General features: G+C 38.3%; 2 protein-coding genes across 7 annotated transcripts in view; both read right to left on the bottom strand.

The window, feature by feature from the left end:
- Positions 1-2867, bottom strand: part of LOC103505371 — a 58306-nt gene extending 55439 nt beyond the window's left edge. Inside the window, exons 1-2 of one of the 6 annotated variants that reach the window (XM_026820719.1) lie at positions 2760-2835; positions 1536-1755 (exon numbers count right to left, since the gene is read on the bottom strand). In XM_026820719.1, coding sequence (XP_026676520.1) covers positions 1536-1718 — 183 coding nt within the window. In that variant the 5' untranslated portion in view covers positions 1719-1755; positions 2760-2835. Of the gene's footprint in view, positions 1-1535; positions 1929-2759 lie in introns of all 6 variants that reach the window. The other 5 variants (XM_026820718.1, XM_026820716.1, XM_026820715.1 and 2 more) reach the window with 5 other exon arrangements.
- Positions 2868-4364: 1497 nt separating this feature from the next.
- LOC103505372 (homeobox protein cut) lies at positions 4365-22068 on the bottom strand. The gene is made up of 14 exons (XM_026820713.1): positions 22040-22068; positions 20968-21173; positions 20484-20734; positions 18984-19028; positions 16094-16248; positions 15587-15762; positions 15093-15140; positions 14247-14456; positions 13585-13853; positions 13026-13281; positions 12365-12822; positions 8637-8835; positions 7352-8016; positions 4365-6772 (listed from the first exon to the last, which is right to left on the bottom strand). The coding sequence occupies exons 1-14, from the start codon at positions 22066-22068 to the stop codon at positions 6500-6502; spliced, it is 3240 nt and encodes a 1079-aa protein (XP_026676514.1). The 3' UTR covers positions 4365-6499.
- Between the last annotated feature and the right edge of the window lie 3671 nt (positions 22069-25739).

The following is a 25739-nucleotide window of genomic DNA, read 5'->3' on the forward strand; positions in this document are numbered from 1 at the left end:
TTAACTAGTTCTCGTTTTTTTTTTTTTTTTTTTTTTTTTTTTTTTTGTAGGTACCTTTTTCTTTCAAGGGAATGGTAATTATTATTAATTACCCGTTATTTAATTATCATTTTTAGTCCGTCCTTCCTTTATTATTACTAATAATAAAAGGTAAAGGGGACGGACTATTGTATTCGCTTCGGTGTCTGTCTGTCTGTCTGTCAGTCAGTCAGTCAGTCCGTCAGGAAACGAATGTACCATCAAAGTCGAGGAAGTTATTTATCTGATTATTTATTGTTCCATACAAAATTTCAGAATATTTACTTCTCAAATCAACTAAGAAGTCCATTTTATTCCACGGAGAACCATGCTTTATTAACCAATCAAATCTTGCGCTCTTATTGGGTCACCCTTTATTACTCATAACAACACATAGGTAGAATGCTGTGGGAAATGGGTGAGATTACCTAATAACACTTTAATACCAACAGCTCTAGGTAGGTAGGTACCTATGGTTATCAAAACACTGGTGTTACCTTTGATAACATGATAACCTTTGTCGAAATATTTCTCTATTCATGTTAGAACTTAGACCCGAAAGAAAATTCATGGGAACTAGTTAAATAATTTTATTATGTATTTACTTAGGTAGGTACATAGATAAAATTATGTTTGTAAGGTACATAGGTACTAGGTGTTGTTATTGATATTTAAGTATTAAATTTAAATAGAAAGGTGTTATTGGGTTATATTCCTAATATGATTAAATTCGTTTTTTTTTTTAGTAAAGCGCTTTAACTACAAGGTCATTCGCGCTGACTTCTATATTAAGATTAGGTGATAGACATTTGTGTAACGTAGGAATCCTAATAGGTTCTCAACGGAATCTTGGTCATCATCCAGTGAAGGGATCTTGTGGAAGGCTGGACGGGATGGATTAATGTAAGAGCGACATTCTAGCAAGTGGCGGATGGTCAGGGGTAACCCACATTGGCAAGAGGGAGGGTCGGATCTGGTGAAGAGATAACTGTGAGTCAGGCGCGTATGTCCAATTCTCACTCTGGTTAGTACTACTTCCTCATATCTACTATTGCAATCTGATACATTCCAGGGCCCAATTGTTGGTTTTATGCGCTTCAGTTTGTTATTGATTAATTCTGTCCAGGATTTTTGCCATTTTTCAAGAAGATACTTTTTACCAACTGGAATGAGGTCGGCAGGAGAACTTAGATTAACAATTTCAGCACCATCGAGTTGTCTAGTGGCTCTGTCCACAATTTCACAATTTCATTTCATTGTGTTGGCAAACCAAAAATGTCATTTAATTCTAGCTCTTACTATTCTCAAGATATTTCGTTTACAGACAAACACACAGACCAATGGCTGCGACTTTGATTTAGGCTCTAGGGACCTCAAAATGTGTTTTTTGGCACAAAAAACTAACCATTGAGAATTTGGTTGAATACATTACTTTCCTTATTACCTAGAGGAGAAGAAGAGTAAACAAAAAAAGTTTAGATTCTCTAAGAAAAATAGGTATGTGTAGTGTCTCTTACCTGGTACAGAGTTGGTTCCCGGGACAGATTGGTCACCACTATAGAACTATCATCTGGATTGAACACAAACAGACAGTTCTCGACACACTGGATCAAACTTTTCACCGAATCACTCTGAATTTCCGCACACTTGACACCCAAATTGTGCAAAATGGTTTCATTTTTCAGTCCTAAGCTGTCCATTTTGATGTATTACTTTACTCGGAGAATTTTAGATTTTCTAAATTTTTGAAATTTAAAACTTGAAATTGAAGACAAATATCTAGGATTTACTTTCCATGAGCTATATGGTACAAGTTCTATAATTTTAGTAAGAAGGTAGTTATCTAATCATTTTCTGACAATATGTAGGTATTATAGACCTTAACAGAGGTATTAAAATAATGAAAACCCCTGAAAATAGGTATTTATAAGAGGTTTGATAAAGGGGGCTGGAACTACAGAAGTCTTGTCATCCCAAAAATTACAAAATTGAAGAGAGGCTTTAAGGATAGGCTAAAGTCAGCTGTGCCAAAAACAAACCTTGTCTGTTAGGATAAAGTTTGACACGGGCTTTTTTGATCAAACCCAAAACCCAGGAAAGTGGATGTACTACCTCTACTACACTAACAAGACTGGCTTCAAATAGCTTCAGGTGGATAAGACCTATAATTTCTGGCATCCTTTTGGGATCCATTCAGTATTTAGCCCAGTGGCCCCAACTATGTTATCTCGGAGCAATGCTCCATGTTAAGTACCTAGCTGTTTAAACTGAAAGAAACTTTTGTTGTATCCTACCCATCCTACCAATGTAGTGTCCTACATCCTGCAGTTGCCTGAAATTGCCTCAGAGTAAAGGTATCACTAACAAAACTGGCTTTAAATAGCTTCAGGTGGTTAAGACCTATAATTTCTGGCATCCTTTTGGGATCCATTCAGTATTTAGCCCCGTGGCCCCAACTATGTTATCTCGGAGCAATGCCCCATGTTAAGTAGCTGTTTAAACTGAAGAAACTTTTGTTGTATCCTACCTATCCTACCAATGTAGTGTCCTACATCCTGCAGTTGCCTGAAATTGCCTCAGAGTAAAGGTATCTTTACAAAACCCAAGAATCGAGCTAATCTATCAACTGGTTGATCAACAACCACAAGGGATTGAAGAGATAACCTGTCTGTATTCGAAAGCACTTGTGTTCTAAAGCTCCTACTGACAAATCTGTAAGAATAGTATTCAAATGCACTTACTAGGCAGAAGGTACACCTTAATTTCAAGTTATTCACGAAATATACGGCAAAATTCCCGAAAACTTCCCGAAAACACCGAAAAGATTCGAAAAAGTTAGTTAAAATTTCCCGGTCTTTGACAAAAATTTAAAAAAGTTCTCGGATGTAAACAAAAACACTAGAGCGCTCAAGCGGTCGGTCTTTGAACTGAACCAAGGAGGTGGAAAGTGAGAAGGCTGGACGGGCACATAAAAAGTGAAGCCAATTTAGGTACGCGACGGCAATAGAGAGTTTTAGCAAAATGTACCTACTTGCTTATTTATTTATTATTATTATTTAGTTTTGTTAGAGGAAACTGTAACTGCTGAGGTCCTATAGTCCGAGAAGCGCATTAAAACAATACCTATAAGAGAAAGCCAGCCGTTCCGAGAACGAACCTCATTTTTGTTTAGGATAAAATCCAACCCTGGCGGGAATCGAACCCGTGACCTATAGCGCTCACAAGACAAACGCTCTACTCTCTGACATCGACAGTTCTAAATGGATCTGTGGTCCCAGGCCTTAGTCTTCTCCTAATGAGATCAAACGCCTTGGATCATCTTTTGTGTAATGCATGTTGCATTGTTGGTGTAGTATGAAGGCGCATTTTATGAATACTCTGTGTATGTAGGTTTAGAGTTTTGGACGAATTTTCTGTCAGACCACCACAAAAAATTTGAGTTCCAAAATTGGGCGATGGGCATTTTTTTTTTTTTACAGGTTGTTAAAAAGTTGGGTCTATGAAGTCCAATAAGGGCTTTCACGAAGTTAAAATTCTATTTCTTCAGCTCACCATTGTTTGTGACCAAAACTTCGTCTTACTTCACATTGGGGACTGGAGAGCCTTTTTTGGAGGGAGACAAAGTTGAAATGAAGAAAGAAAGAGAGAACAAGAGAACGCATATTTTATATAATGAAAGAGATCAATTTTATTTATTGTATAATAATAATAATAGGTTTAAAATTAATATTACAATAAATAAATAAATAATAGTTAAGAATAATTAAATTAATTATTTTTAAACAAATTATTCTCGGAAATTAAGAGAGAGAAAACAAAGATAACTAAATTAAAAATAGAAATACCTACTACAACTAATTATTATATTTTAAATATAAATACAAATTTCACAATAAATTTTATATGATAAAAATTAGAAATAATTTCCAATTATTTATTTTTTTTTATGAAAAATTACTTCTTTTTTTAAATTAATGCCCAGACGTACATAGTTTTTATTTTTTTTTTTTTTTTTTTTTTTAATAAGTCAAACAAAATATTATTTACAAGGATAAAATAGTTTCGTCACCATAATGACATCTAAATTTTAAATACTTAGTACAAGTTGTAGGTACGTGTTTGATATAAGTACCTACCTACCTATTTAATAACATTATTACCTGCATCTAGATATTATCTACATTTTAGAAGGTTATAAATGGGCACATTTCGAGAGTCGAAACAATGCAAAATCCTTATTAGGATAACTTTCTCAGACAGAAATATTAAATTTGTGTAGGTATTAGTACAAGTTGTAGGTACGTGTTTGTTATAAGTACCTATCTACCTATTTAATAACATTATTACCTGCATCTAGATATTATCTACATTTTAGAAGGTAATAAATGGGCACATTTCGAGAGTCGAAACAATGCAAAATCCTTATTAGGATAACTTTCTCAGACAGAAATATTAAATTTGTGTAGGTAGGTAGGTAGGTATTTAAATCACGTACCTTCCACATTAAAGGTTGATTTTTTTTAATACTTAGGTAGGTATATTTATTTACTAAGTCCTATTTTATTCACATTTTTATTTTAAAAAACTTAAAGTTGAAGTACCTATATTTACAAATTTTAAACGTTTACAGGGGAGAGAGATGGGGGGAAGTAACAAAAAAATTGTTTAAAATAAAAATATCACAAAGGAAAAAATTAACAAAATTTAAATTATCTTACATCATTCACCTACACATTTTTTGCTGTTGATAGTTCACATTTTATTTTTATATCTATCGAAATTTCGTATAGAAAAAAATGTCGAGTTTTTGTCAAGATCATTTTCAAGACATTGAAATCGCCTAAATAGGTATTTAAAATACACAAGTCAAATAAGAGGTAAAATTTTACAAAATTACATACAGACAATTGAGAGGTGATACCTACATACAGAAAATGTGCAATTTTTTTTACAAATTGTGATAAAATTTACATTTATTTTAGCTTCTCCTAAGAAGGTTAACAGACATCTAATGCGATAAGTTTTACCAAAATCAAACATTAGGTCTAAGTAATTTTCACATTATTTCACATTTACCTACAAATTTATGTACAAGAATAAATAAAGGTATGTACCTATCTACAAAACCTACTTTCTACAGAAAAATCTAGGCGCACGGCAGTGCGCCAGGCCATAAAGTAAACAGTAAATGCCCAATCATTTGGAGGGGTTTATTTTGATTATAGGATACTATTTATACAGATACCAAGGGTATCTTTAAATAAAAAAAAAAAAAATGAACTGGCTAAAAACTGTACAACAAATTTAATACAACTTGTATGTACTATACAGAAAATCAATACAACTAACTAAAGGAGGGGAGATTTAAAATTAAACATCACAAAATATTTTAAACTACAAAAAATCAATAAGGGGGGAGGGGGATTGATTGCACATAAAAGAGAAAACAATATTTTACCAGTTTAATATATAAAAACAGAAAATTAAATGATGGCTATTCATTTTGATCAAAGGTTAAAGGATTCGCGATTTTGCACTTATCGCTTTGAGATTTAAATGATGTTTATTTTGTCGAAATAAGAAAATTAAAAAGAGTGACATAATTTTGAGAAATCAAAAATCAACGAAAATCAAAACAAGGAAACAAAAGTTCTAATAGTAAATGAAATAAGTAAGATAACTGACAACGAATCAACAAGACCCATTAGAATATTCCATCCATAGGTTGGTCGAGTACATCGTTTTCCTATCGTGAAAAAAGTTGAAATAAAAACGAAAACAATACTGGAAGACACAAGTATAAATTTTGAAATTTTGAAGAAAAAAAAAGTTGCATTTTTTGCTGGGACTTTGTAAAAGCTGAGAGATTAGCCGACAATGATTGGTGACAAGAAGTTATTAAGATTTTTTAATTTAATTAAGGAGTTATTGAGAACTTTCGAAAATAAACAAAAACGAAAAAAGTTAAACGAACTGTGTGGGGAAACAAAGTAAAAAAAGCTAAATAGTTCGAGATATGAGATCAAAGTGCTAATTTACTAAACATTAAGTGGTGTGCAGTGCTGCCACAAACGGCCAGAGAGAAAAATTGCATGACATCTGCTTAGAATTGTCTGCAAAATGCCATTTGTAGGGAAAGTTGTCCGGGTCTTTAAGCCTTAAACTCCTTAGCTGAGAAGAACTGGACGAGCTCACACGCCGTTGCTATGACAACAGAAAGGACGGTTGCCATGGTTACAGAAAGGACGCAATTGATTTTTGCCATAACAACCGAAAGGACGCACTTGATCGTTGCCATGACAACCAAAAGAACGCACATGATCGTTCCCATGACAACCAAAAGGACGCACTTCGCGTTTAACAGTCGTCATCCTCAACGACACGCCGTTGCTATGGTTACAGATAGTACGCACTTCGTTGCCAAGCCGTTGCTATGACAACAGAAAGGATCGTTGCCATGACAACCAAAAGGACGCACTCTTTAAAAGTCATCATCCTCCCTCTCAGGTTCTCGCTTGATCATCACATCCTCATCATCTTTGGTAGCCGAGGCAGGGGACCGCTCCTGTTTAATGTCCGGAGATCGGATGGGCGACCGCGGGTCTTCCGTATCCGAATCTTCTTCCGCAACCGGCGTGGGTTCGACGCGTACGGTTTCATTGTCGGCGGCCCGGTAGTCGTCCGGCGTTTGCATGACGCATACGCCGTTGATGATCACCTCCGGTTCGGCGGATTCTTGCCAGTCCGGATTCACCTGGAATGACAGAAAGGACGTGGGACGTTAGAAATGGCTGGGTGGTGGGTGGGTTTATAAGGAAAGTCTTAGGATGTTTTTAAATTTCAAAAAGTCTTCAATACCTTTGTGTATCAGCGTAAGGTATGTGTCTATGAAATACTACTTTATTTGATTTTATATTGAGAAAATATTAACTTACACCCATATTTATGAACAAGTATAAGCACGTCCTTTGGAGTTGCGAACATGCTCAGCACAGGATAAATTTCAAAAATAAGGGAGCCTCTGAGAATCAACTTACCCATTGTGGTGCTGCGGGTTTCCGTCTTGAAGATCTGGACTCAACATTCTCTCTATTCAGCGATCGCACCTCCGTCATGTCCTCATCCGCTTCCGCATCCGAATGGTCCATCTCCTCCTCTCCATCACTCGTCCCGTCATCCTGTTGCTTAACACTAAGGTCCAGCCTTTATATTGAGAAAATATTAACTGTACACCCATATTTATGAACAAGTATAAGCACGTCCTTTGGAGTTGCGAACATGCTCAACACAGGATAAATTTCAAAAATAAGTGAGCCTCAGAGAATCAACTTACCCATTGTGGTGCTGCGGGTTTCCGTCTTGAAGATCTGGACTCGACATTCTCTCTATTCAGCGATCGCACCTCCGTCATGTCCTCATCCGCTTCCGCATCCGCATCCGAATGGTCCATCTCCTCCTCTCCATCACTCGTCCCGTCATCCTGTTGCTTAACACTGAGGTCCAGCCCGTACATCTGTTCCGTGCTCAGTCCCGCTTGGAAGCCCCGCATGAGGTTGGCGATCTCGGGGTTCCCAGGGAAGTACGGATGCGTCAGAAGAGGCGGGATGTTCAGATTATTCAGCCCCGCGAGGCGCTGACTCAGCAACAGTCGGAACTGAATCGGGTCGAATCCGCCGCCCGAGTTCGGCTGTTCTCGGCTGACCTCGGTCTGATTAGCCGCGTTCGGGTTGTGCTGTTTAAGACGCATGCGGTGGTTGTGGAACCAGTTCGTAATCGTGCGCGACGCAAGGTTCAGCTCGGACGCGAGAAATTCGATCGTGTTGACGCTCGGGTACGGGTCGAGCGTGAAGGCAAGTCGGAGCGCCTCTTTCTGTTCTTCGGAGAAGAGGACGCGTTGCTTTTTGGCGGACAGAGGGGGGGAGTTGCCGCCACCGCCGTGGTAGAAGTCGGAGGTGTCGTTGGAGGAAGTGTCGTCACTGTTGTCTTGGGCAGCGGAACCTGCGTGGACAGAAGAGGAAAGAGAGAGGTTAATATACTACTCAGTACTCAAAAAATTGGGCGATCGCATCGGTAGAAGACAATAAATATTTTAAACAAGTACAGTCCACTTCAACTGGGAGGTCCGATGACCTTTGGGTGCGCACTCGTCAAAAAATAGCTCGTTGATTAACAAGTAAGCATGTGAATAGTTGATCCCATGGGATTTTTCACGCCGAATCGAATGGTGAAACTTTTAGAACTGGCCGACTTACAGTTGAGAAGTTGCGGTTCCCCTCCATGCGCTTCCATCGGACTTCCCAGTTGACGTGGACTGTATGCAAAAGTGTAACACGGAAAGGACTAATCTTTGTTTTATCTTCCCATGCCCACCATAAACTAGAACCCTCATAAATTGACCTCCTCCTTAGTTGCCATAATTGTAGAGAATTAGGTATGTCGACAGTTTAGACAAGGAGTAAAATCATTAATAGAGAAATCAGGTAGCTGTATAGTTATGTTTTAGACAAGGAGTAAAATCATTAATAGAGAAATAGCTGTATAGGAATGTTTAAAAAAAAAAAAAAAATATTGATATAAAAAATTGAAACATAACTTGCTGAAGAAAATCTAAAACTCACCTCTTCGACGTTTGCTGAGCTCTCGTCGTTCGCTCTTGATAGCCTGCAGTCGTTCCACATTGTGACTGTCCGACAGCCACAGCTGCATTCGAATGAACGGTTCCCGGCCTTTGATACTTAACATGTGCCAGGGTTTGGGTTTGGACAGAAGCTCGCTGACGGAGCCTTGCGAGAGACCCAGAACCGCTTCACCGAAGATCTGAAAACAGAAAGAAACAGAGAAATTGTAGATATTTCACGATGTTTCTCTTCTTCTTCGGAAGAAGAAAAGAAATTTTGAGTGTATGGCCGCCATACACGCCCTACATGGAGGCTACGCCACTGCTTCTTCCTTTTTTTTTCTTTTTTTTTAAGAGGGAACGGAACTGTAACTGCTAAGATCTTATCGTCCCGAAATCGACGAGAGAAGGAGGACAGGATATGAGAAAGCCAGCCGTTCGGAGAACAAACATTATCCGTTCAGGATAAAATCCGCCCCTTGCGGGAATCGAACCCGCGGTCTAGCTAACCAGGCTGGATATGTTTCTCCTTGAAGTTGTTTGACTTTTACTTCTTCTGATTAAATATCATTAAATAAACTAGGGAGACACTTATATTGGCTGCCTTTCAAGAAAAAATTGACTCAATTTATTTTTTTTTTTTTTTTTTTTTTTCCTCTCTTCAATATAATATCCATTTTATCCATATTTAACTTGAGAATTTCCTTATCCGAATACCTAGGTCACATACATATTACACATGTACTCACAGTCACACATATTGATTTCCATTCTAAACTGCCTACTCATACCTTATTTTTGTTTAAATTTAGTTAGATCTAACTTGGATAGCAACTTTTAGATCCATATCGACAGTCTAAATAAGGCAATCATTTGAAACCCATACGTGATCTCATAGAGCACAATATTCTAAACATTCTAATATCTAATATAATATGTAGTATTCTAATAGTATACGTATGGATAGTAGAAGAAATACATCAAACATTCTAACACATCTATCAATGACGAAGGAAGTCAAGCAGTCGAATAAAATATATTCCCAAGTTCTTCCTTTTTTTTTCTTTTTTTTTAAGAGGGAACGGAACTGTAACTGCTAAGATCTTATCGTCCCGAAATCGACGAGAGAAGGAGGACAGGATATGAGAAAGCCAGCCGTTCGGAGAACAAACATTATCCGTTCAGGATAAAATCCGCCCCTTGCGGGAATCGAACCCGCGGTCTAGCTAACCAGGCTGGATATGTTTCTCCTTGAAGTTGTTTGACTTTTACTTCTTCTGATTAAATATCATTAAATAAACTAGGGAGACACTTATATTGGCTGCCTTTCAAGAAAAAATTGACTTAATTTATTTCTTCTTTTTTTTCCTCTCTTCAATATAATATCCATTTTATCCATGTTTAACTTGAGAATTTCCTTATCCGAATACCTAGGTCTAGGTCACATACATATTACACATGTACTCACAGTCACACATATTGATTTCCATTCTAAACTACCTACTCATGCCTTATTTTTGTTTAAATTTAGTTAGATCCAACTTGGATAGCAACTTTTAGATCCATATCGACAGTCTAAATAAGGCAATCATTTGAAACCCATAAGTACGTGATCTCATAGAGCACAATATTCTAAACATTCTAATATCTAATATAATATGTAGTATTCTAATAGTACCTATACGTAATGGATAGTAGAAGAAATACATCAAACATTCTAACACATCTATCAATGACGAAGGAAGTCAAGCAGTCGAATAAAATATATTCCCAAGCCCACTCGATATGGATAAAAAGTATCTAGACATCAAGGCCAAACACTAATGAAGAATAAAGAACCAATAAAGAAGAAGAAGTACATGGAATAGTCTCAATAAAGATCAAACTCCAAGATAAAACAAACCAAGCATAGGTTGTACAAATTGAGAAAGAACGTGACAGAATAAAAGAACACGGAACGTAAAAACAAACCAGATAGAAAGAAAAGATAAACACGATCATGTAGGCAGGTGGAGCCAATCAATATCGATGGACAAATCCTATCGATGAAGAAATCAATGGGAAATCAATAAAGGTGGAGTCTTAACGATCGTGAACGAAGACAATCATTAGTAGAGGCGGATGAAACTCCGAGATGAAGGTTAAAGAACACGAAGAACCTCTCAATGAACCCGAACACAATACGAACTTGCCCGAACCAATGGTCAGGAATCAAGTTCAAGGTGTTCGGAATGGTTCATTAAGAATGGCGTCTTGATATACTGGGTATCATTGGGAACTTGTTTGATGGAAGTTTTTAGCTAGGAAGATGATTTTATTGTTACTTTTAGTATCTATCTATGTATTTATTATTTTTATCCGGCGCGGAAAATGGAGTTGATTCAACAGTTGAAGAAATTAAAATGTTCCTACTCAATTGATACTTTTACTAACTAACTCCCACTTTATTAAATCCATGTCGATCGAAACCAAAATTGAAAATTTTAGAACGCTACAAATCATGAAGCGGAATTCAGAATTACGAATAGATAGGCAGATAGGCTATATGACGAATTTATAACATACTAATAAAATAAATGAAAAGAAGAAATTCCAACACGGGTCTTTGTTCTGTGTACAGTGTACACCCTGTTTGTATTAATCCCAATATAACCCAAGCAATAATGTTGATGGCTGGAGAATTAGTAACCTCAGAGATTTCGCTGATAACATTTTAGAACGCTACAAATCATGAAGCGGATTTCAGAATTACGAATAGATAGGCTATATGACGAATTTATAACATAACTAATAAAATAAATGAAAATAAGAAATTCCAACACGGGTCTTTGTTCTGTGTACAGTGTACGTACACCCTGTTTGTATTAATCCCAATATAACCCAAGCAATAATGTTGATGGCTGGAGAATTAGTAACCTCAGAGATTTCGCTGATAACATCATCTTGTGTTGTGGCAGTTCCATTGAATAAAAAAAGCATAGACTGTCTAGCATAATGGCTATAACACTGTATCTAACGTAGGAGTTAACTTATCTCGAATAATATTATCCACATCATAAAATTGGCAGAATACTATTAATTTGCAATTTTAAGCAGCTCTCTCTACATATCCACAAGAACGAAAATCTAACGTTTGGAAATTTCAAGGATAGGGTGTAAAATTTATGTCTGAACTGAATATCCACCCACAGAGTTCTTTTGTTAAAGAGTGCGTGAAATTCGCGAAATAATTACATGCAGACGGACAAAGAACTGACAAAAATGGGAGAAAATAATCCGAAAATAGGAAGAAGAAGAAGAAGTGGAGAATCGAGAAGGAAGATAAGAACGATAGAATTTGAAGATGGTGCGGGAATGTTGAATTGGAAAATTGTTCATAAAAATTTATATAATTTAAAAAAAAAGGGAAGAAGAGGTCACTTACCTTCTGGCCAATGTTGTTCGCGAGAAGAGCCTCTTTGATTTTGGTCGTGATGACTTGTGTGTCGAGATCTTGCGTCAGTTACAGAGTTCTTTTGTTAAAGAGTGCGTGAAATTCGCGAAATAATTACATGCAGACGGACAAAGAACTGACAAAAAATGGGAGAAGATAATTCGAAAATAGGAAGAAGAAGTGGAGAATCGAGAAGGAAGATAAGAACGATAGAATTTGAAGATGGTGCGGGAATGTTGCGTTTGGAAAATTGATAATAAAAATATATAACAAAATAGGAAGAAGAAGTCACTTACCTTCTGGCCAATGTTGTTCGCGAGAAGAGCCTCTTTGATTTTGGTCGTGATGACTTGTGTGTCGAGATCTTGCGTCAGTGCTGCCATCTCGTAGACAGACGGCGCCACATGTTGTCCCAGGTTGCGCAGCGCTGCGTTCACTTGTTGTTGCGCATGAGCTTGGGCTTGCGCAGCCGCTTGTTGCTGAAGCACTACGCTGTGTGGGGACTGAGGCGGTTGTGGAATGTTCTGACTTTGCTGCTGCTTCTTGAGCTGATCCAGATGATGCTGAGCGAACATCTGATGCTGAGGTGATGTCATGAAGTGCTGACGCATGTCGCGTTCTCGCTCGCGGCTACTGTCGCGGCTAGACGCGTTGTCGCGGTCGCGATCCTCCAGACTGCCTTTGGTGAGAGAGTTGGGTGTCAGGGCTGGAGAAGGTTGGAGAGGTTTGCCCATTGTGTGTTGCGGTAGGACGGCTGTAACAAATTGACAGACACATTTTACAAATGAGAATTTTCAATAACCACTTCTACTAAGTACTAAGCTAAAGTTAATTTTCAAGAAACAGGTGAACACTTCAAAAATAAACTCTAATTTTACACCTCTAGTTGTGTTTTCAAAAACATAATCAGTAGTAGCAACAGCTCAACCATCACATAGATTAGTCAAAAGCACTTACGTGGTCCTCCATAGCCACCCGTTCGCATGAGTTTCTCCGGCGCAATTTTGTACTGGGACGCGACCAGCTTGTGCACGGCATTATCATCTTCCAGGAACATCTTCATTCGAATAAACGGTTCCCGGCCCTTCTGCGTGAGCATGTGCCAGGGTTTGGGCCGGGCCAGGAGGTCGGACACGGACCCCTGGGACAGGCCGAGAACGGACTCGCCGAACAGCCTTTGACTGATTGAGAATTGACTAAGTTGCTCCTTTACCTATGAACAGGAATGTGAAAGTCAATTAATCGCTGGATCACATGATTCAGAGGTACAAAATTTTGGACACTCAAGAGATTTTCCCAGTTTTGACCAAGTATAAACACATGCGATTTTCCGTCCTTTACGGAGTGATATGTAGAGAACTGCGGTTCTTTATACTTACCCTCTATAAATTTTTTGATGCTCAAGAGATTTTATGCATTCAAATTTATTTCAAGGGGAGAAAAATGAGTCGAATTTTAGAGAGTAGACTAGTACCGAACCAACTAAGAGAGATTTTATCAAATTTATCACACGTACCCGTCGCACAATATCCTCCGTGTTCAGATTGTTGTACTGGTCGAACTGTTGCTGGGTGATCGGCGGCAGAACCGCTTTGAGCGGCCGCTGAGCCGCCGAATGGTGGTGGGGCGTGGTGGGTTGCGATATCAGGGCGTTGGTGATGGACGCCATACGCTGAAGAGGACTAGAGGCGGCCGAAGGGGAGAAGTCTTCGGGCGGGAGAATGATGGAGTTGCCGCCCAGGGGAGAGCTGGCGGTGCTGCCCGTGCCGCCCGCTGGGGTCGTTCCTGGAACAGCGAAAAGGGAAGCGGAAGGTTTAGTTTAGAGGTATTGGTATAAGTAGGGCCATCGGCTTTAATAAATACCCTATGTCACTGCGACCTGTAATCTAGGGGTAAGTTGATGAAAGGTGAAAGTCTTCCAAAACATTGAAAGCACATGAAACGACTGTCCTTGGAAACAATTTTTTGAAAACTTTAATGGAAGGATTCTCAATCTCTTACTCTTACAAACAACCAAGGTCCTTGTTGAACTTCTCCTTCGAATTCCAAGGTTGCGAAGAAGGACTGATAGATGGACGAAGAAGGACTGATGGAAGAAGGGCTTGAAAATAAATGGGAACTCTGGGAAGAAATTATTATTTTTTAATGACTGAGAAAGTGGAAGCATTAGGTACTTACCAGGTTCCAGTTTGGGTCGGACCAGGGAGAAAGCGCTGCTAGACCCATGCTGTCTCATAGAGTCCGTCGTCGACACACTGTCTGGCGTTTTGCCGCCCGACTCCTTGCGGTCCACGGGTGAATCAAGAATCCCCGAGTCGCCATTTTGATTCTTGTCGGACAGATTGGAAGAGATCGAAAGTTTCCTATCACACGCGTTGCCCACGCTCTGTCATCTACAAGCAGGGTTTTGTGTCATCTACAACCAGCTAAAGATACAAAGCTTAAGCCTTTATTGAATCTTTGTGATTTGCAATTTGATGATGATGAGCATTTTAAAAAGTTACCCCCAAAATCGTGGATTTCAGTAGAAAAAAAGTAAAAATTTAGGAGAAATTCTGCAAATTCTTACCTGGTTATGGTGGGGTGACGCATCGTCGTTGCTCCGGCTATCCTGTTCTTGATGTCGCATCAGGTGACCCGCCTCATTGAGAATATGGGCGAGTCGATCATCGCTGCTGATGTCCGGCTCACTCTTGTTGAAAATGGAATGCATCCCGGTCGAGTCTTTAGTGGTGGGAGACCCTGTAACACAATGAGTACACAAACAGTCCTCTTATTGATACACACACTCGGGCTATATCTAAAGGGTGTGGGTTCGACACTCGCTTGGGGGCGGATTTTATTCTAAACAGATAAGTTTCGGTCGCGGAAAAGCTGGATTTCTCCTATATAATTCTGTCCTCCTTTTCTCTTCGATTTCGGGACTGTTCCCTCTATCAAACCTCTTAAAAACCGTTCTCTCATAACCGCTAGGTCGCGGATTCAAGACGACTTTTGACACAGAGTTCAAAACCCCCACGCTCTTAGGTACGGATAAGTCTTGAACGTTTTGATTCAACTGCTGAAGTCCTCCTAGAAGACACATATCGGGAAAATGAGGAAAAATGAGAATCTCACACATAGGGAGAAAAGAGAATGAATTAGCCTGGCACACACTGAAAAAGTAAATCAGGCTATGGGTAACTTTGTTCACATCAAACAATTAATTTTGTTCAGGCGGTCTCTTGATCCATTGTATGCCGATGAACTTCATAGAGACAGCAAGGTTTGAAGGAGAAGAGTGAAAAACAACAAGAATGGGTTGCAACAGTCCTAAATACTGGACTCCGCACACAGGAATTTCGTCAGAAAAGACCCCCATTTAAATCTAAGGACTGTTTAGGGCTATAGCATTGAGACACACAAAAAGACCTTGTTTAGACTGCGACAGTAAAGGAAATTTCGGTCCTAAGATAGCAGTAAAATCAAGGCATGTTATATTCTATTCTTTCTACTAGACAACTAGAGGTTCAACTTACCTAGGGAAGGGTGCAGTAAAAAATTTGGTATAGGTAAATTGGTAGGTGGGGTTTGCGGGGCATTGGAATTCAATTTGGCTAATTCTCTATGGTAGGTTTCCAACGCCAGTCTAATCTCTTGCTCGTTGGTGGGTATATTGTTTACATTATTGTTGAAGAAGTGAGGGAACAAGAGTCTGAAACATGAGGAAGACAACAAACTGGAAGTTAGCAACTTTGTGCTGGATTGTTGGAAAACCGGAAAATCTGGAAATCAGATTAAATCTTCTTGGTATATTTTGGATTCTAGACTTCTAGAAGGTAATATTTCAAATTCTTCTTGGGGAAATTACTCCTACTTCCTTTCTTGGTTCATGAGTTCTGAGGCTGGCTTCTGAAAAAAGAGGATGTCTGGATATCTAACTATTAATGTAAATAAATGAAAATCTTGAAAGTGGATACTATCCATTGTTAAACATAACATTGTCAGTAAAATAGTATGGATTTCTAAATCATTTTTCTACTTACCCAGGGAAGGGCTGCGATTCGTCAAACCGTCTACCCATCAGTTTGGACAATTCTTCCTGATAAATTCGGACCACCTGGTCTTGTGGGATGTCATCGTTGTCGTACTTTTTGAGTCTCCTATTCAAGGAGTTTTCCCGACTCAACGGCGATGGGCACTGAAACAGAAGAAATAGGATCATCAATATACGTTGTTGTTGGTGTTGTTGTTGTTGTTGCTGTTGTTGTTGGTGCTGCTGCTGTTGTTGTTGTTACTGCCGCTCTTGTTGTTGGTGTTCTTGATGTTAACGTTGGCGACTCCGTCTCCAAGTCCAGGAGCTGCGCCACCTCAACAGGATTTGTCCACAAGGCTGTTGGGTCCAGTATGTTCTACATGGGTCCAATATACGTACAAGATGTCACTGAACTCATTGAAGAAAAGGGTCTATCAAAGCTCTTAATTGAAAAAACTCAACGCATAGGGAAAAACACATGTCTATAGCAGCGCAAACACATCTGGAGATATTGAATCTATGCAAGACGTACCACTTTGAAAGATAATCTTAAGATCAAACAAAATAATTGGAAAGAACGAAACAACCACAGTTCCAAGATTTATTAATTTAAATAAAACTGACAATCATGTCAATAATGATGCGAATAATGATAACGGCCGGATAAACATACAAATTACCTGTCTAATACAGGTAGCACTAGATAATCATCAATTTAATACCGTTAATGTTCAAAGCTATGATATTACCTATTACTGGCAGGCTGTGTATTAAAAAGTAATGTGGCATCGCAGTACATCAAGATAGTATTAATGATATGCCGCAAGTATCCCATCCCACTAATATTAATGTACATTATAAACCCATCAAGTCAATACTCGACAGAGTACATGAACAATTTCAAGCAATTATACAAAGAAATACAGCTGAACACAAAAACCAGAGGAAGTTATCGAGAAGAATAAAACAATAATCATACATGAGTTGCTATTACCAGGCGAACAACCTTATACACGAATTATTTTCATTTGTTCGGAAAAAAATTAAACAACGAAATAGGTCAATTTAAAATTTAATGCTAGAATTCAGTGGAATGAAATTACAGATTTCGAGTGTATGAAATTAGCAAACTTAATTGAACATATCGAAATGATGGAGCAGCAAAGATAAAGGAATTAATTATTGAACTTCGCCCATTAATTCGAGATTAACGAATATCTACATAAAAAAAGAGAAAAAATCGGAATCAATTTACTGGCAGACTTCCTTTGATTCAGATTACCTAACTCACTGACTGACCTTACAAATTTAGCATGACCAACAACACAGAAACCCGGACTATTCAACAAATCTAGTCCCAACGACACCCTGTTTCTGGATTTAAAACATAACTACACTGTAAAGATACGCGACATTAGATTAATTACATAGCCTTGGATTATAGACGAGGAGATTTGTTCACAATGGTGGCTCTATTGTTGGGAAACGAAATTTTGGTCGATGAACGTATAAAAGAAACTCACCAATGTAAGAAGAAACGCATCGAGTTGAACTGTGGTGACATGATGCATGAAACCTGACGGAAACCACAGTCAATTCTAAAGTTAACTTCAGGACGTGAAAGATAATCAGGACATAATGGTTTGGTTGAACACAGTTCCTTAATGGTTTAATGGAAGGAATTCGGAACATTTGTCAACGAGACTAGTTAAACCAAATGATGATCTCAATCCATTTGAACTCATAGAAAATTCCAATCATCTCTCTAAAAGAAAAAAAGATCCCTACAATGATTGTAGTACAATCCATAACAGCAAAAATGGCTAAGCAAAAAGATCTTCCAGAAGTTCCAAAGGAAGAAAGTATTAGAAAGTCTTCACATTACCTATTTTGGGTCATCTCCAAAAACAGGACAAGGCCCAGGATTTAACAGCCAAAAATGACTAAGCAAAAGATCTTCCAGAGGTTCTAAAGGAAGAAAGTATTAGAAAGTCTTCACATTACCTATACATATCTGAATGACAGAGAGGTTAAAGTGATACAATTCGTAGACATCGGAAAAATTGATTTTGAAGATCACATTCAAATTTCAATCAAAGAATTTCACAGTTTAAGTATTTGGTACCAGAGAATCTCCTAAACTTTGGTCATAATCAGAGAATGATCTCAATCCATTTGAACTCATAGAAAATTCCAATCATCTCCCTAAAAGAAAAAAGATCCCTACAATGATTGTAGTACAATCCATAACAGAAGAAAAATTTGGGTCATCTTTAAAAACAGGATAAGGCCAAGGATTTCACAGCTAAAAATGACTAAGCAAAAAAATCTTCCAGAAGTTCCAAAGGAAGAAAGTATTAGAAAGTTTTCACATTACCTATACATATCTGAATGACAGAGAGGTTAAAGTGATACAATTCGTAGACATCGGAAAATTTGATTTCGAAGATCACATTCAAATTTCAATCAAAGAATTTCACAGTTTAAGTATTTGGTACCAGAGAATCTCCTAAACTTTGGTCATAATCAGAGAAGAACACAATCTAAATCACCACAACTATGGACGCCATTGTCAAGAAGCACTCCAGTCACAGAAGCCACAAAGCAACATTATTCGAAAAACTAAAATAAACGTTTGATTATTAATGATAGAAAACTATATCTGAATATCACAGAGTCGGTTTTTATTTTAAGAAATCGTCATAACGAGTATTATTATATTGGAAACGATACAACCTGCTCAGTACCCCAAACAAAATAACAAACAGGAAAGAATCAGTCAAACAACACCAGTGGAAATAATGTTAGAAACGATAGCAAGATAGTAGATCTATGAGATACAGAGTTAGACTCTTTAGAGCCCAATTCGGAGAAATAGTCTAACAGACATTGACACTCACCTTGGTAGACACTATAATAGTGGAAACGATAGCAAGATAGTAGATCTTTGAGATACAGAGTTAGACTCTTTAGAGCCCAATTCGGAGAAATAGTCTAACAGACATTGACACTCACCTTGGTAGACACTATAATAGTAATAGTCAATATACCTAGTTATGCAACAATATTAGACATAATTGTCGAGAATTGGAGATACTACAGAAGTACAGATGTTGTAGAAAGAAATCGAACCAACTGACTCCTTGGCCGAGAAGGAAATCTACTTGAGCCTAATGTTAGAAGTCTAGTATATGAAGAACTTGAACTACACATCAAACTACACAACCTATAATTATTCCAAGTTATCATCAACCCAAGAATCATCACACACATGTCAGAGAACCAGAAGAGGACCCTAGCTTAGATGCTCTAGCGCAGTCACCCAATAAAACATACGCCATGTCATTATCATTAATAACATCAGAAAAACAAAACAACACAAACGAACTCCTACGCCAAAAATTCGAAAATGTTCAGTTATTTTTCATATTCAAAAATGATTTCTGCTATTAGAAATTTTATTTATTGTACCCAGACACAATGCGAAGTGTGTTCGAGAGAATGTGTCGTATTGAAAGATATGCCATGAGCATTAAGTCCAAATCTTAAAGACGTACGACGTTCATGTGTAGAAGATACAGGGTTTTGTGTCATCTACAAGCTGGCAACAACCAGCTAAAGATACAAAGCTTAAGGCAATAAAAAAGCAAAGATTTTATTGAGCTACAGATGGACAAATTATAAATGGATATAGGGTAAGTGTACCATTTATTCGCCCACCTAAAAAACGTACCATTTATTGGCCCACCTGTACCATACGCCACATAAGTCATCAAAAGAAAGGGCTTAAAGACTGCTATCGAACCAGTGCTATTCAAAAATTGTAGTCATAAAAACAAAAATCAGAAAAATAAATGTGGGTAGGTGGGCCAATAAATGGTACGTTTTTTAAGTGGGCGAATAAATGGTACACTTACCCTAATTGCACAAAATAAAGATTTCTTTACTAGATATTGTAGATACCACTAAAAGTAACCAAAAAAGACGATAATACTAATTGCAAAAGAGTTCTTAAAACTATAGCTGACAGGCAGCTGAGGTAAAAAACATAAGTAACTCCCAATGTCGACCAGAAGGCGACGTCATTTTGACGATAAAAAAAAAGTCGAAATATTTGCAAAATAGGTAGGTACAAGAACAGACTTTAGATCTTCTAATCTCCTTCTTTATGTGTTTGTCCCTTCACGATGTTTCTCTTCTTCTTCTTCTTCGGAAGAAGAAAAGAAATTTTGAGTGTATGGCCGCCATACACGCCCTACATGGAGGCTACGCCACTGCTTCTTCCTTTTGACGTTCATGTGTAGAAGATACAGGGTTTTTAGTGGGTGGCCTAACGTCACAATTTTGGCCAAAAGCTGCATTTATTCAGGAAAGCACCAAATTTGGTATGGACGCTTAACACTAAGGTCCAGCCCGTACATCTGTTCCGTGCTCAGTCCCGCTTGGAAGCCTCGCATGAGGTTGGCGATCTCCGGGTTCCCAGGGAAGTACGGATGCGTCAGAAGAGGCGGGATGTTCAGATTATTCAGCCCCGCGAGGCGCTGACTTAGCAACAGTCGGAACTGAATCGGGTCGAATCCGCCGCCCGAGTTCGGCTGTTCTCGGCTGACCTCGGTCTGATTGGCCGCGTTCGGGTGAGCACATGAAACGACTGTCCTTGGAAACAATTTTTTGAAAACTTCAATGGAAGGATTCTCAATCTCTTACTCTTACAAACAACCAAGGTCCTTGTTGTACTTCTCCTTCGAATTCCAAGGTTGCGAAGAAGGACTGATAGATGGACGAAGAAGGACTGGTGGAAGAACGGCTTGAAAATAAATGGGAACTCTGGGAAGAAATTATTATTTTTTAATGACTGAGAAAGTGTAAGCATTAGGTACTTACCAGGTTCCAGTTTGGGTCGGACCAGGGAGAAAGCGCTGCTAGACCCGTGCTGTCTCATAGAGTCCGTCGTCGACACACTGTCTGGCGTTTTGCCGCCCGACTCTTTGCGGTCCACCGGTGAGTCAAGAATCCCCGAGTCGCCATTTTGATTCTTGTCGGACAGATTGGAAGAGATCGAAAGTTTCCTATCACACGCGTTGCCCACGCTCTACATTACTAAGTGCATAGTTAAAGTGTTTCGCTCTCCATCTAATACTACTGTGGCTCTTTCTTTCTGTTCTCCTTTTCTCTTCGATTTCGGGACGGTTCCCTCTATCAAACCTCTTAAAAACCGTTCTCTCATAACCGCTAGGTCGCGGATTCAAGACGACTTTTGACACAGAGTTCAAAACCAGCTCAAAATAATCAATACAAATACAACAATTGAACACCCCTTTGTCTCTTTTCACTGTCCAGTGGCCTTTGTGACGAAGACTAATCGATTATTCAAATGCCAACAAGAGATACAAATAGATTGTTGTTCATACTATTGTTAGATTGTGTGAACAAAAAGGGGGGGAGAAAAACAAAGAAACAAAAAACGCGAAGAAAATAGACAGAAAGCCGGCGCGGACAAGGGGGGGCGAAAAATGGTGCATAACCAAATTACCATACATCAGAATAAATCACTCCAACTAATAATCTAAAAAAAAAGAGGAGGAGAAGAAGCAGGAGAAGAAGGAGAAGAAGACGAAGAAAAAGGAGGCGAAGAAGGAGGAGGAGGAGGAGAAGAAGAAGAAGAAGAAGAAAAAGTTTAAAAAAAGCCTCTGTTTTTGTTTGCGTGTAAGAAACACACCAGAAATCGTAGAGGCCTATGCGTGATTTGAAAATGTGGGGGTCAAAATTGTGGAGGTGGTCGCAGTTGGGGTCAAAAAAAAAAAAAAAAAATGAAGGGGTTGCATATACGTCATTCGGAAGGGGGAAGAAAGGATTGGAGGGGGAGGGAGGAGGAGGAGAATGAGGTTGGGGTGAGAAAACAGATATCCTGCTAATACATTTCGCGAGGACGCCCTTCACATTTGACCTCTTTGACCTCTTTCGCGCTTTGCTAGTGATAACCATTTTCGACGTTTTTGACTGTGGGGAAAGGCTTGTCTCATGGAGACACATTCGTTCTTACTGAAGGGGATTTTTTTTCTTTCACCCCCCCCCTCCATTGTAATTTCAGAGGACTAATCTATCAGAGGAGTATCTATCCAGTAATAAGCTTTTGTGATGAGGATCCACAAAATGATCCACGAATTTCAATAACAAATTAACACTAAAAGTACTCAAAACTTCAAACTAGGTTCCTTTAAAGTTAGATAAGGTGCCACCTGGTTCCTGAAATTCTGTAGCACCCCAAAAGAGGTTCACCTAATTCCTGAAGTCCCTATGCACCCAAAAAAGGCCCAATGGGAACTTGCACTTTGATTGAAGAGCCAGGATTGCCCGGAATAAATGACTCCAGCATGCATACTACTCATAATGTAATACCAGTGTTCAGTACTAATAAATATGAAAAAATAATCTCTTTTTTTTCCAAGCAACATTTTTTCCCCTTTAAATTAATAATCAATAATAGTTTGCATAAAATCGCCATTAAAAGAAAAAATAATATTAAAAATAAAGCTCTTGAGACATGAAATGAATATTTTAAAATTAGATTGAAAAAAAAAGAAGGGGCAGTTTTGACGTTTTGCCCTTTAGCCTACTGCTCAACACTAGTATGTGGGGATAGACTGTGAAAATCTTCTACGTAAATTGTAAACTTAGTCACTTCTCTCATGAGTTGGACATGAAAAGCTCTTCTACCTAATCGGATGTAGTGCTCTTCCATCTAACCCTGTGTAAGTAGGAATAATTCATAGGATAATCTGGTTATATCAAGACGAAGACAGAGACATAGGCCAAGACCAAGGGCAAGAACCAACTAGTTCGGACAGCAGCGAACAGCAATAGCTAACATGATAGCCAACATCCAAACCGGATAGACACCCCCCCCCCCCCCCAAAAAAAAAGAATAAGATTAGTCAAAGTTGTAAATCGAGGAGAAAACCCCGCTTTCAAAAGTCCATTTTTTCGTGAGTTCTTTGCCTAACAAATTGTGCTGAACTGCTGAAATTTGAGAAAGCAAAGGGAGGGTGTTCAAGAGCTGGCCGCGCGGCTTTACACATTTTTTTCCCTTGACTTTTTTTTTATCAATTGAAAACATCTCTTATATCAACAATGAGTCATTTATGAAAAAAAAGGCCTTCGTGACCATTTCCTGGTTTCCCCCCCCCCCCAAGGCCCCCCCCCCCTTATTTTCTCCCCCCACCAGTTGTTTTCTGATAAGCACGACAGTATAATGGTCATGACTTAGAAACACCAATCTATCTGATTAGATTCGATGGAGGCCCAGGACCAAAAATCCGATTGAATCAATTTAGTAAAGGTGGATTAATTTTGATCGAATCGTTATGTTTTAAATCTTTTTTTTTAATAATAGATTGTACAAAGAGTTGAATTTTATACTACCTAGTATGACTTTGCATAATAAAATATAGCTGAGCACTATGTTCTACGATACTATACGGGAAACATTTCAATATGGCCCCTGGCCTTTACACTTTAATTGTTCCCTTGCAATTTTCATATTTTTTATATTGACAATATTTCTTATTTGAACTCATTCGACTTTTTTGTTCAAGTAAAGGGCTTAGAGGTCCTATAACTCGTGAACTTAGAACATCTTTTTAGCGAGTTTTCCAATGTCTCCCGCCCCACCATTAAACAAGAAACCTCGAACCTAATTCAAACGGACATCAAGAAGAAATAAGGAAACACAAAAACCGATTTGTATTATTTTTTGTTTACTTTACACCCGAAATAGAAAATGAACTTAATCCAAGAAATACAGAAGAAGAAGAGGAAGAAGAAGTAGAAGACGACGAGGAAGAAGAAGAAGAAGAAGAAGAAGAAGAAGAGGAGGAGGAAGAAGAAGTATTTGAAGAAAAAGAAGAAGAAACAAAAGAGGACGAGGAAGAACAAGGTATACAGAAACGAACCATTGGAAAAAAAAAAAAAAAAAAAAAAAAAAAAAAAAAAAAAAAAAAAAAACACGAGCAAAGATAATTTGCTTCTGGAAATGAACAGGAAACTCTAAAATACAGGAGGTATCTAGAAATCCAGGATAGAAAACATACAACAAGAAAATATCCTAATGGAAAAATATCCCAATGGGTTCATTGAACAAGTTGTACTAAAAACACAGTTACCGAGATAATTATTGGTTTATTGAACCGTTTGACTAGATTGACACCCAGACAAACAGAATGAAAGAAAAGTGATGCAGTTGACAAAAATGAAAAAGAATCAGATAAAAACAAAATAATGAAGTGAACTGTACAACTCAATCTTTCAAAGAATGTCATTTGGTCTTGAGAATCCAACTGAATGTTGTCAATAAGATACTGACCATCAAGAGAAGCAAAGCACTCTTCAATGGTCAACAAAACTACAAAACCAACAAACAACTCAACAAAACTACAAGACCAACAAACAAGTCAACAAACCTACAAGACCAACAAACAAGTCAACAAACAACCTGTAGACAAAACCCCGAACACTATTTTCCCCAAAAACAAAAGCTTCAATAATACAATTTTCTCGAAAAACCCGAGGTGAAAGGAGAGGGCAGGGTGGGGGTGAAAATTATCCTAAACCTTTTGTGGCCTTTTTAAACCTTTTTATTGGGGAAGAGGAATACAAAGAAATTAAAAGAAGTCAATGGTCAACAAAACTACAAGACCAACAAACAAGTCAACAAACCTACAAGGCCAACAAACAACCTGTAGACAAAACCCCGAACACTATTTTCCCCGAAAACAAAAGCTTCAATAATACAATTTTCTCGAAAAACCCGAGGTGAAAGGAGAGGACAGGGTGGGGGTGAAAATTATCCTAAACCTTTTGTGGCCTTTTTAAACCTTTTTATTGGGGAAGAGGAATACAAAGAAATTAAAAGAAAAGGGAGGCGAAAGAGATGGAGGACAAAACAAAGAGGGAGTCAATTGAGAGAAGAAGGATGACGAGGAAGAGGCGAAAGAGGAGAAGGAAATGGGAAAAGCGGAGAAGGAGGATCAAATGAAGAAGAGAAAAAGAAGAAGATAGAAGGAGGAGGAGGAGGAGGAGAAGAAGGAGAAGATCAGACGAAAAGAAGAAGAGAGAAGAGAAAAAAAGGTAAGAAGAAGACAAGAGAATAAATCGAGAGGCATAGGAAGAAGAGGAAAAGGAAGAGAAGAAGAAGAAGACGACGAAGAAGAAGAAGGAGAAGAAGAAGACGAAGAAGAAGGAGGAGAAGAAGGAGGAGAAGAAGAAGACGAAGAAGAAGAAGAAGAAGAAGAAGAAGAAGAAGAAGAAGACAACAAAGATAAAAAAAAATACATAAATTTCGAGGTGGACAGAAAATGAGAAAAGTAGCGGTCACTTTAAGACGAAGGGTTCGGGTCAATTTTTCCAGAGGGTCAATTTCCGGGGGTGACCAGAAAATGTAATTACTGGCGTTCGAAACTTATAAAGTCATTAACCAATAGACTCCTGGCCCCCAACTTTCCCGACCTTTGAATTCTTGGGGGGTAATTTTGAAAAGGCAACTAGTAGGAAGGCAAAGGACGCGTTTTTTATCCCTAAAAAACCAAGCCAAACGATAATTACTGCATGTATTAGAGGGTAAAGGTTTGGGAGGGAGTTTTTGTGGCCTTTTCAGGAGC

Source organism: Diaphorina citri, unplaced genomic scaffold (assembly GCF_000475195.1).
Source record: "Diaphorina citri unplaced genomic scaffold, Diaci psyllid genome assembly version 1.1 scaffold169, whole genome shotgun sequence".
NCBI lineage: Eukaryota > Metazoa > Arthropoda > Insecta > Hemiptera > Psyllidae > Diaphorina > Diaphorina citri.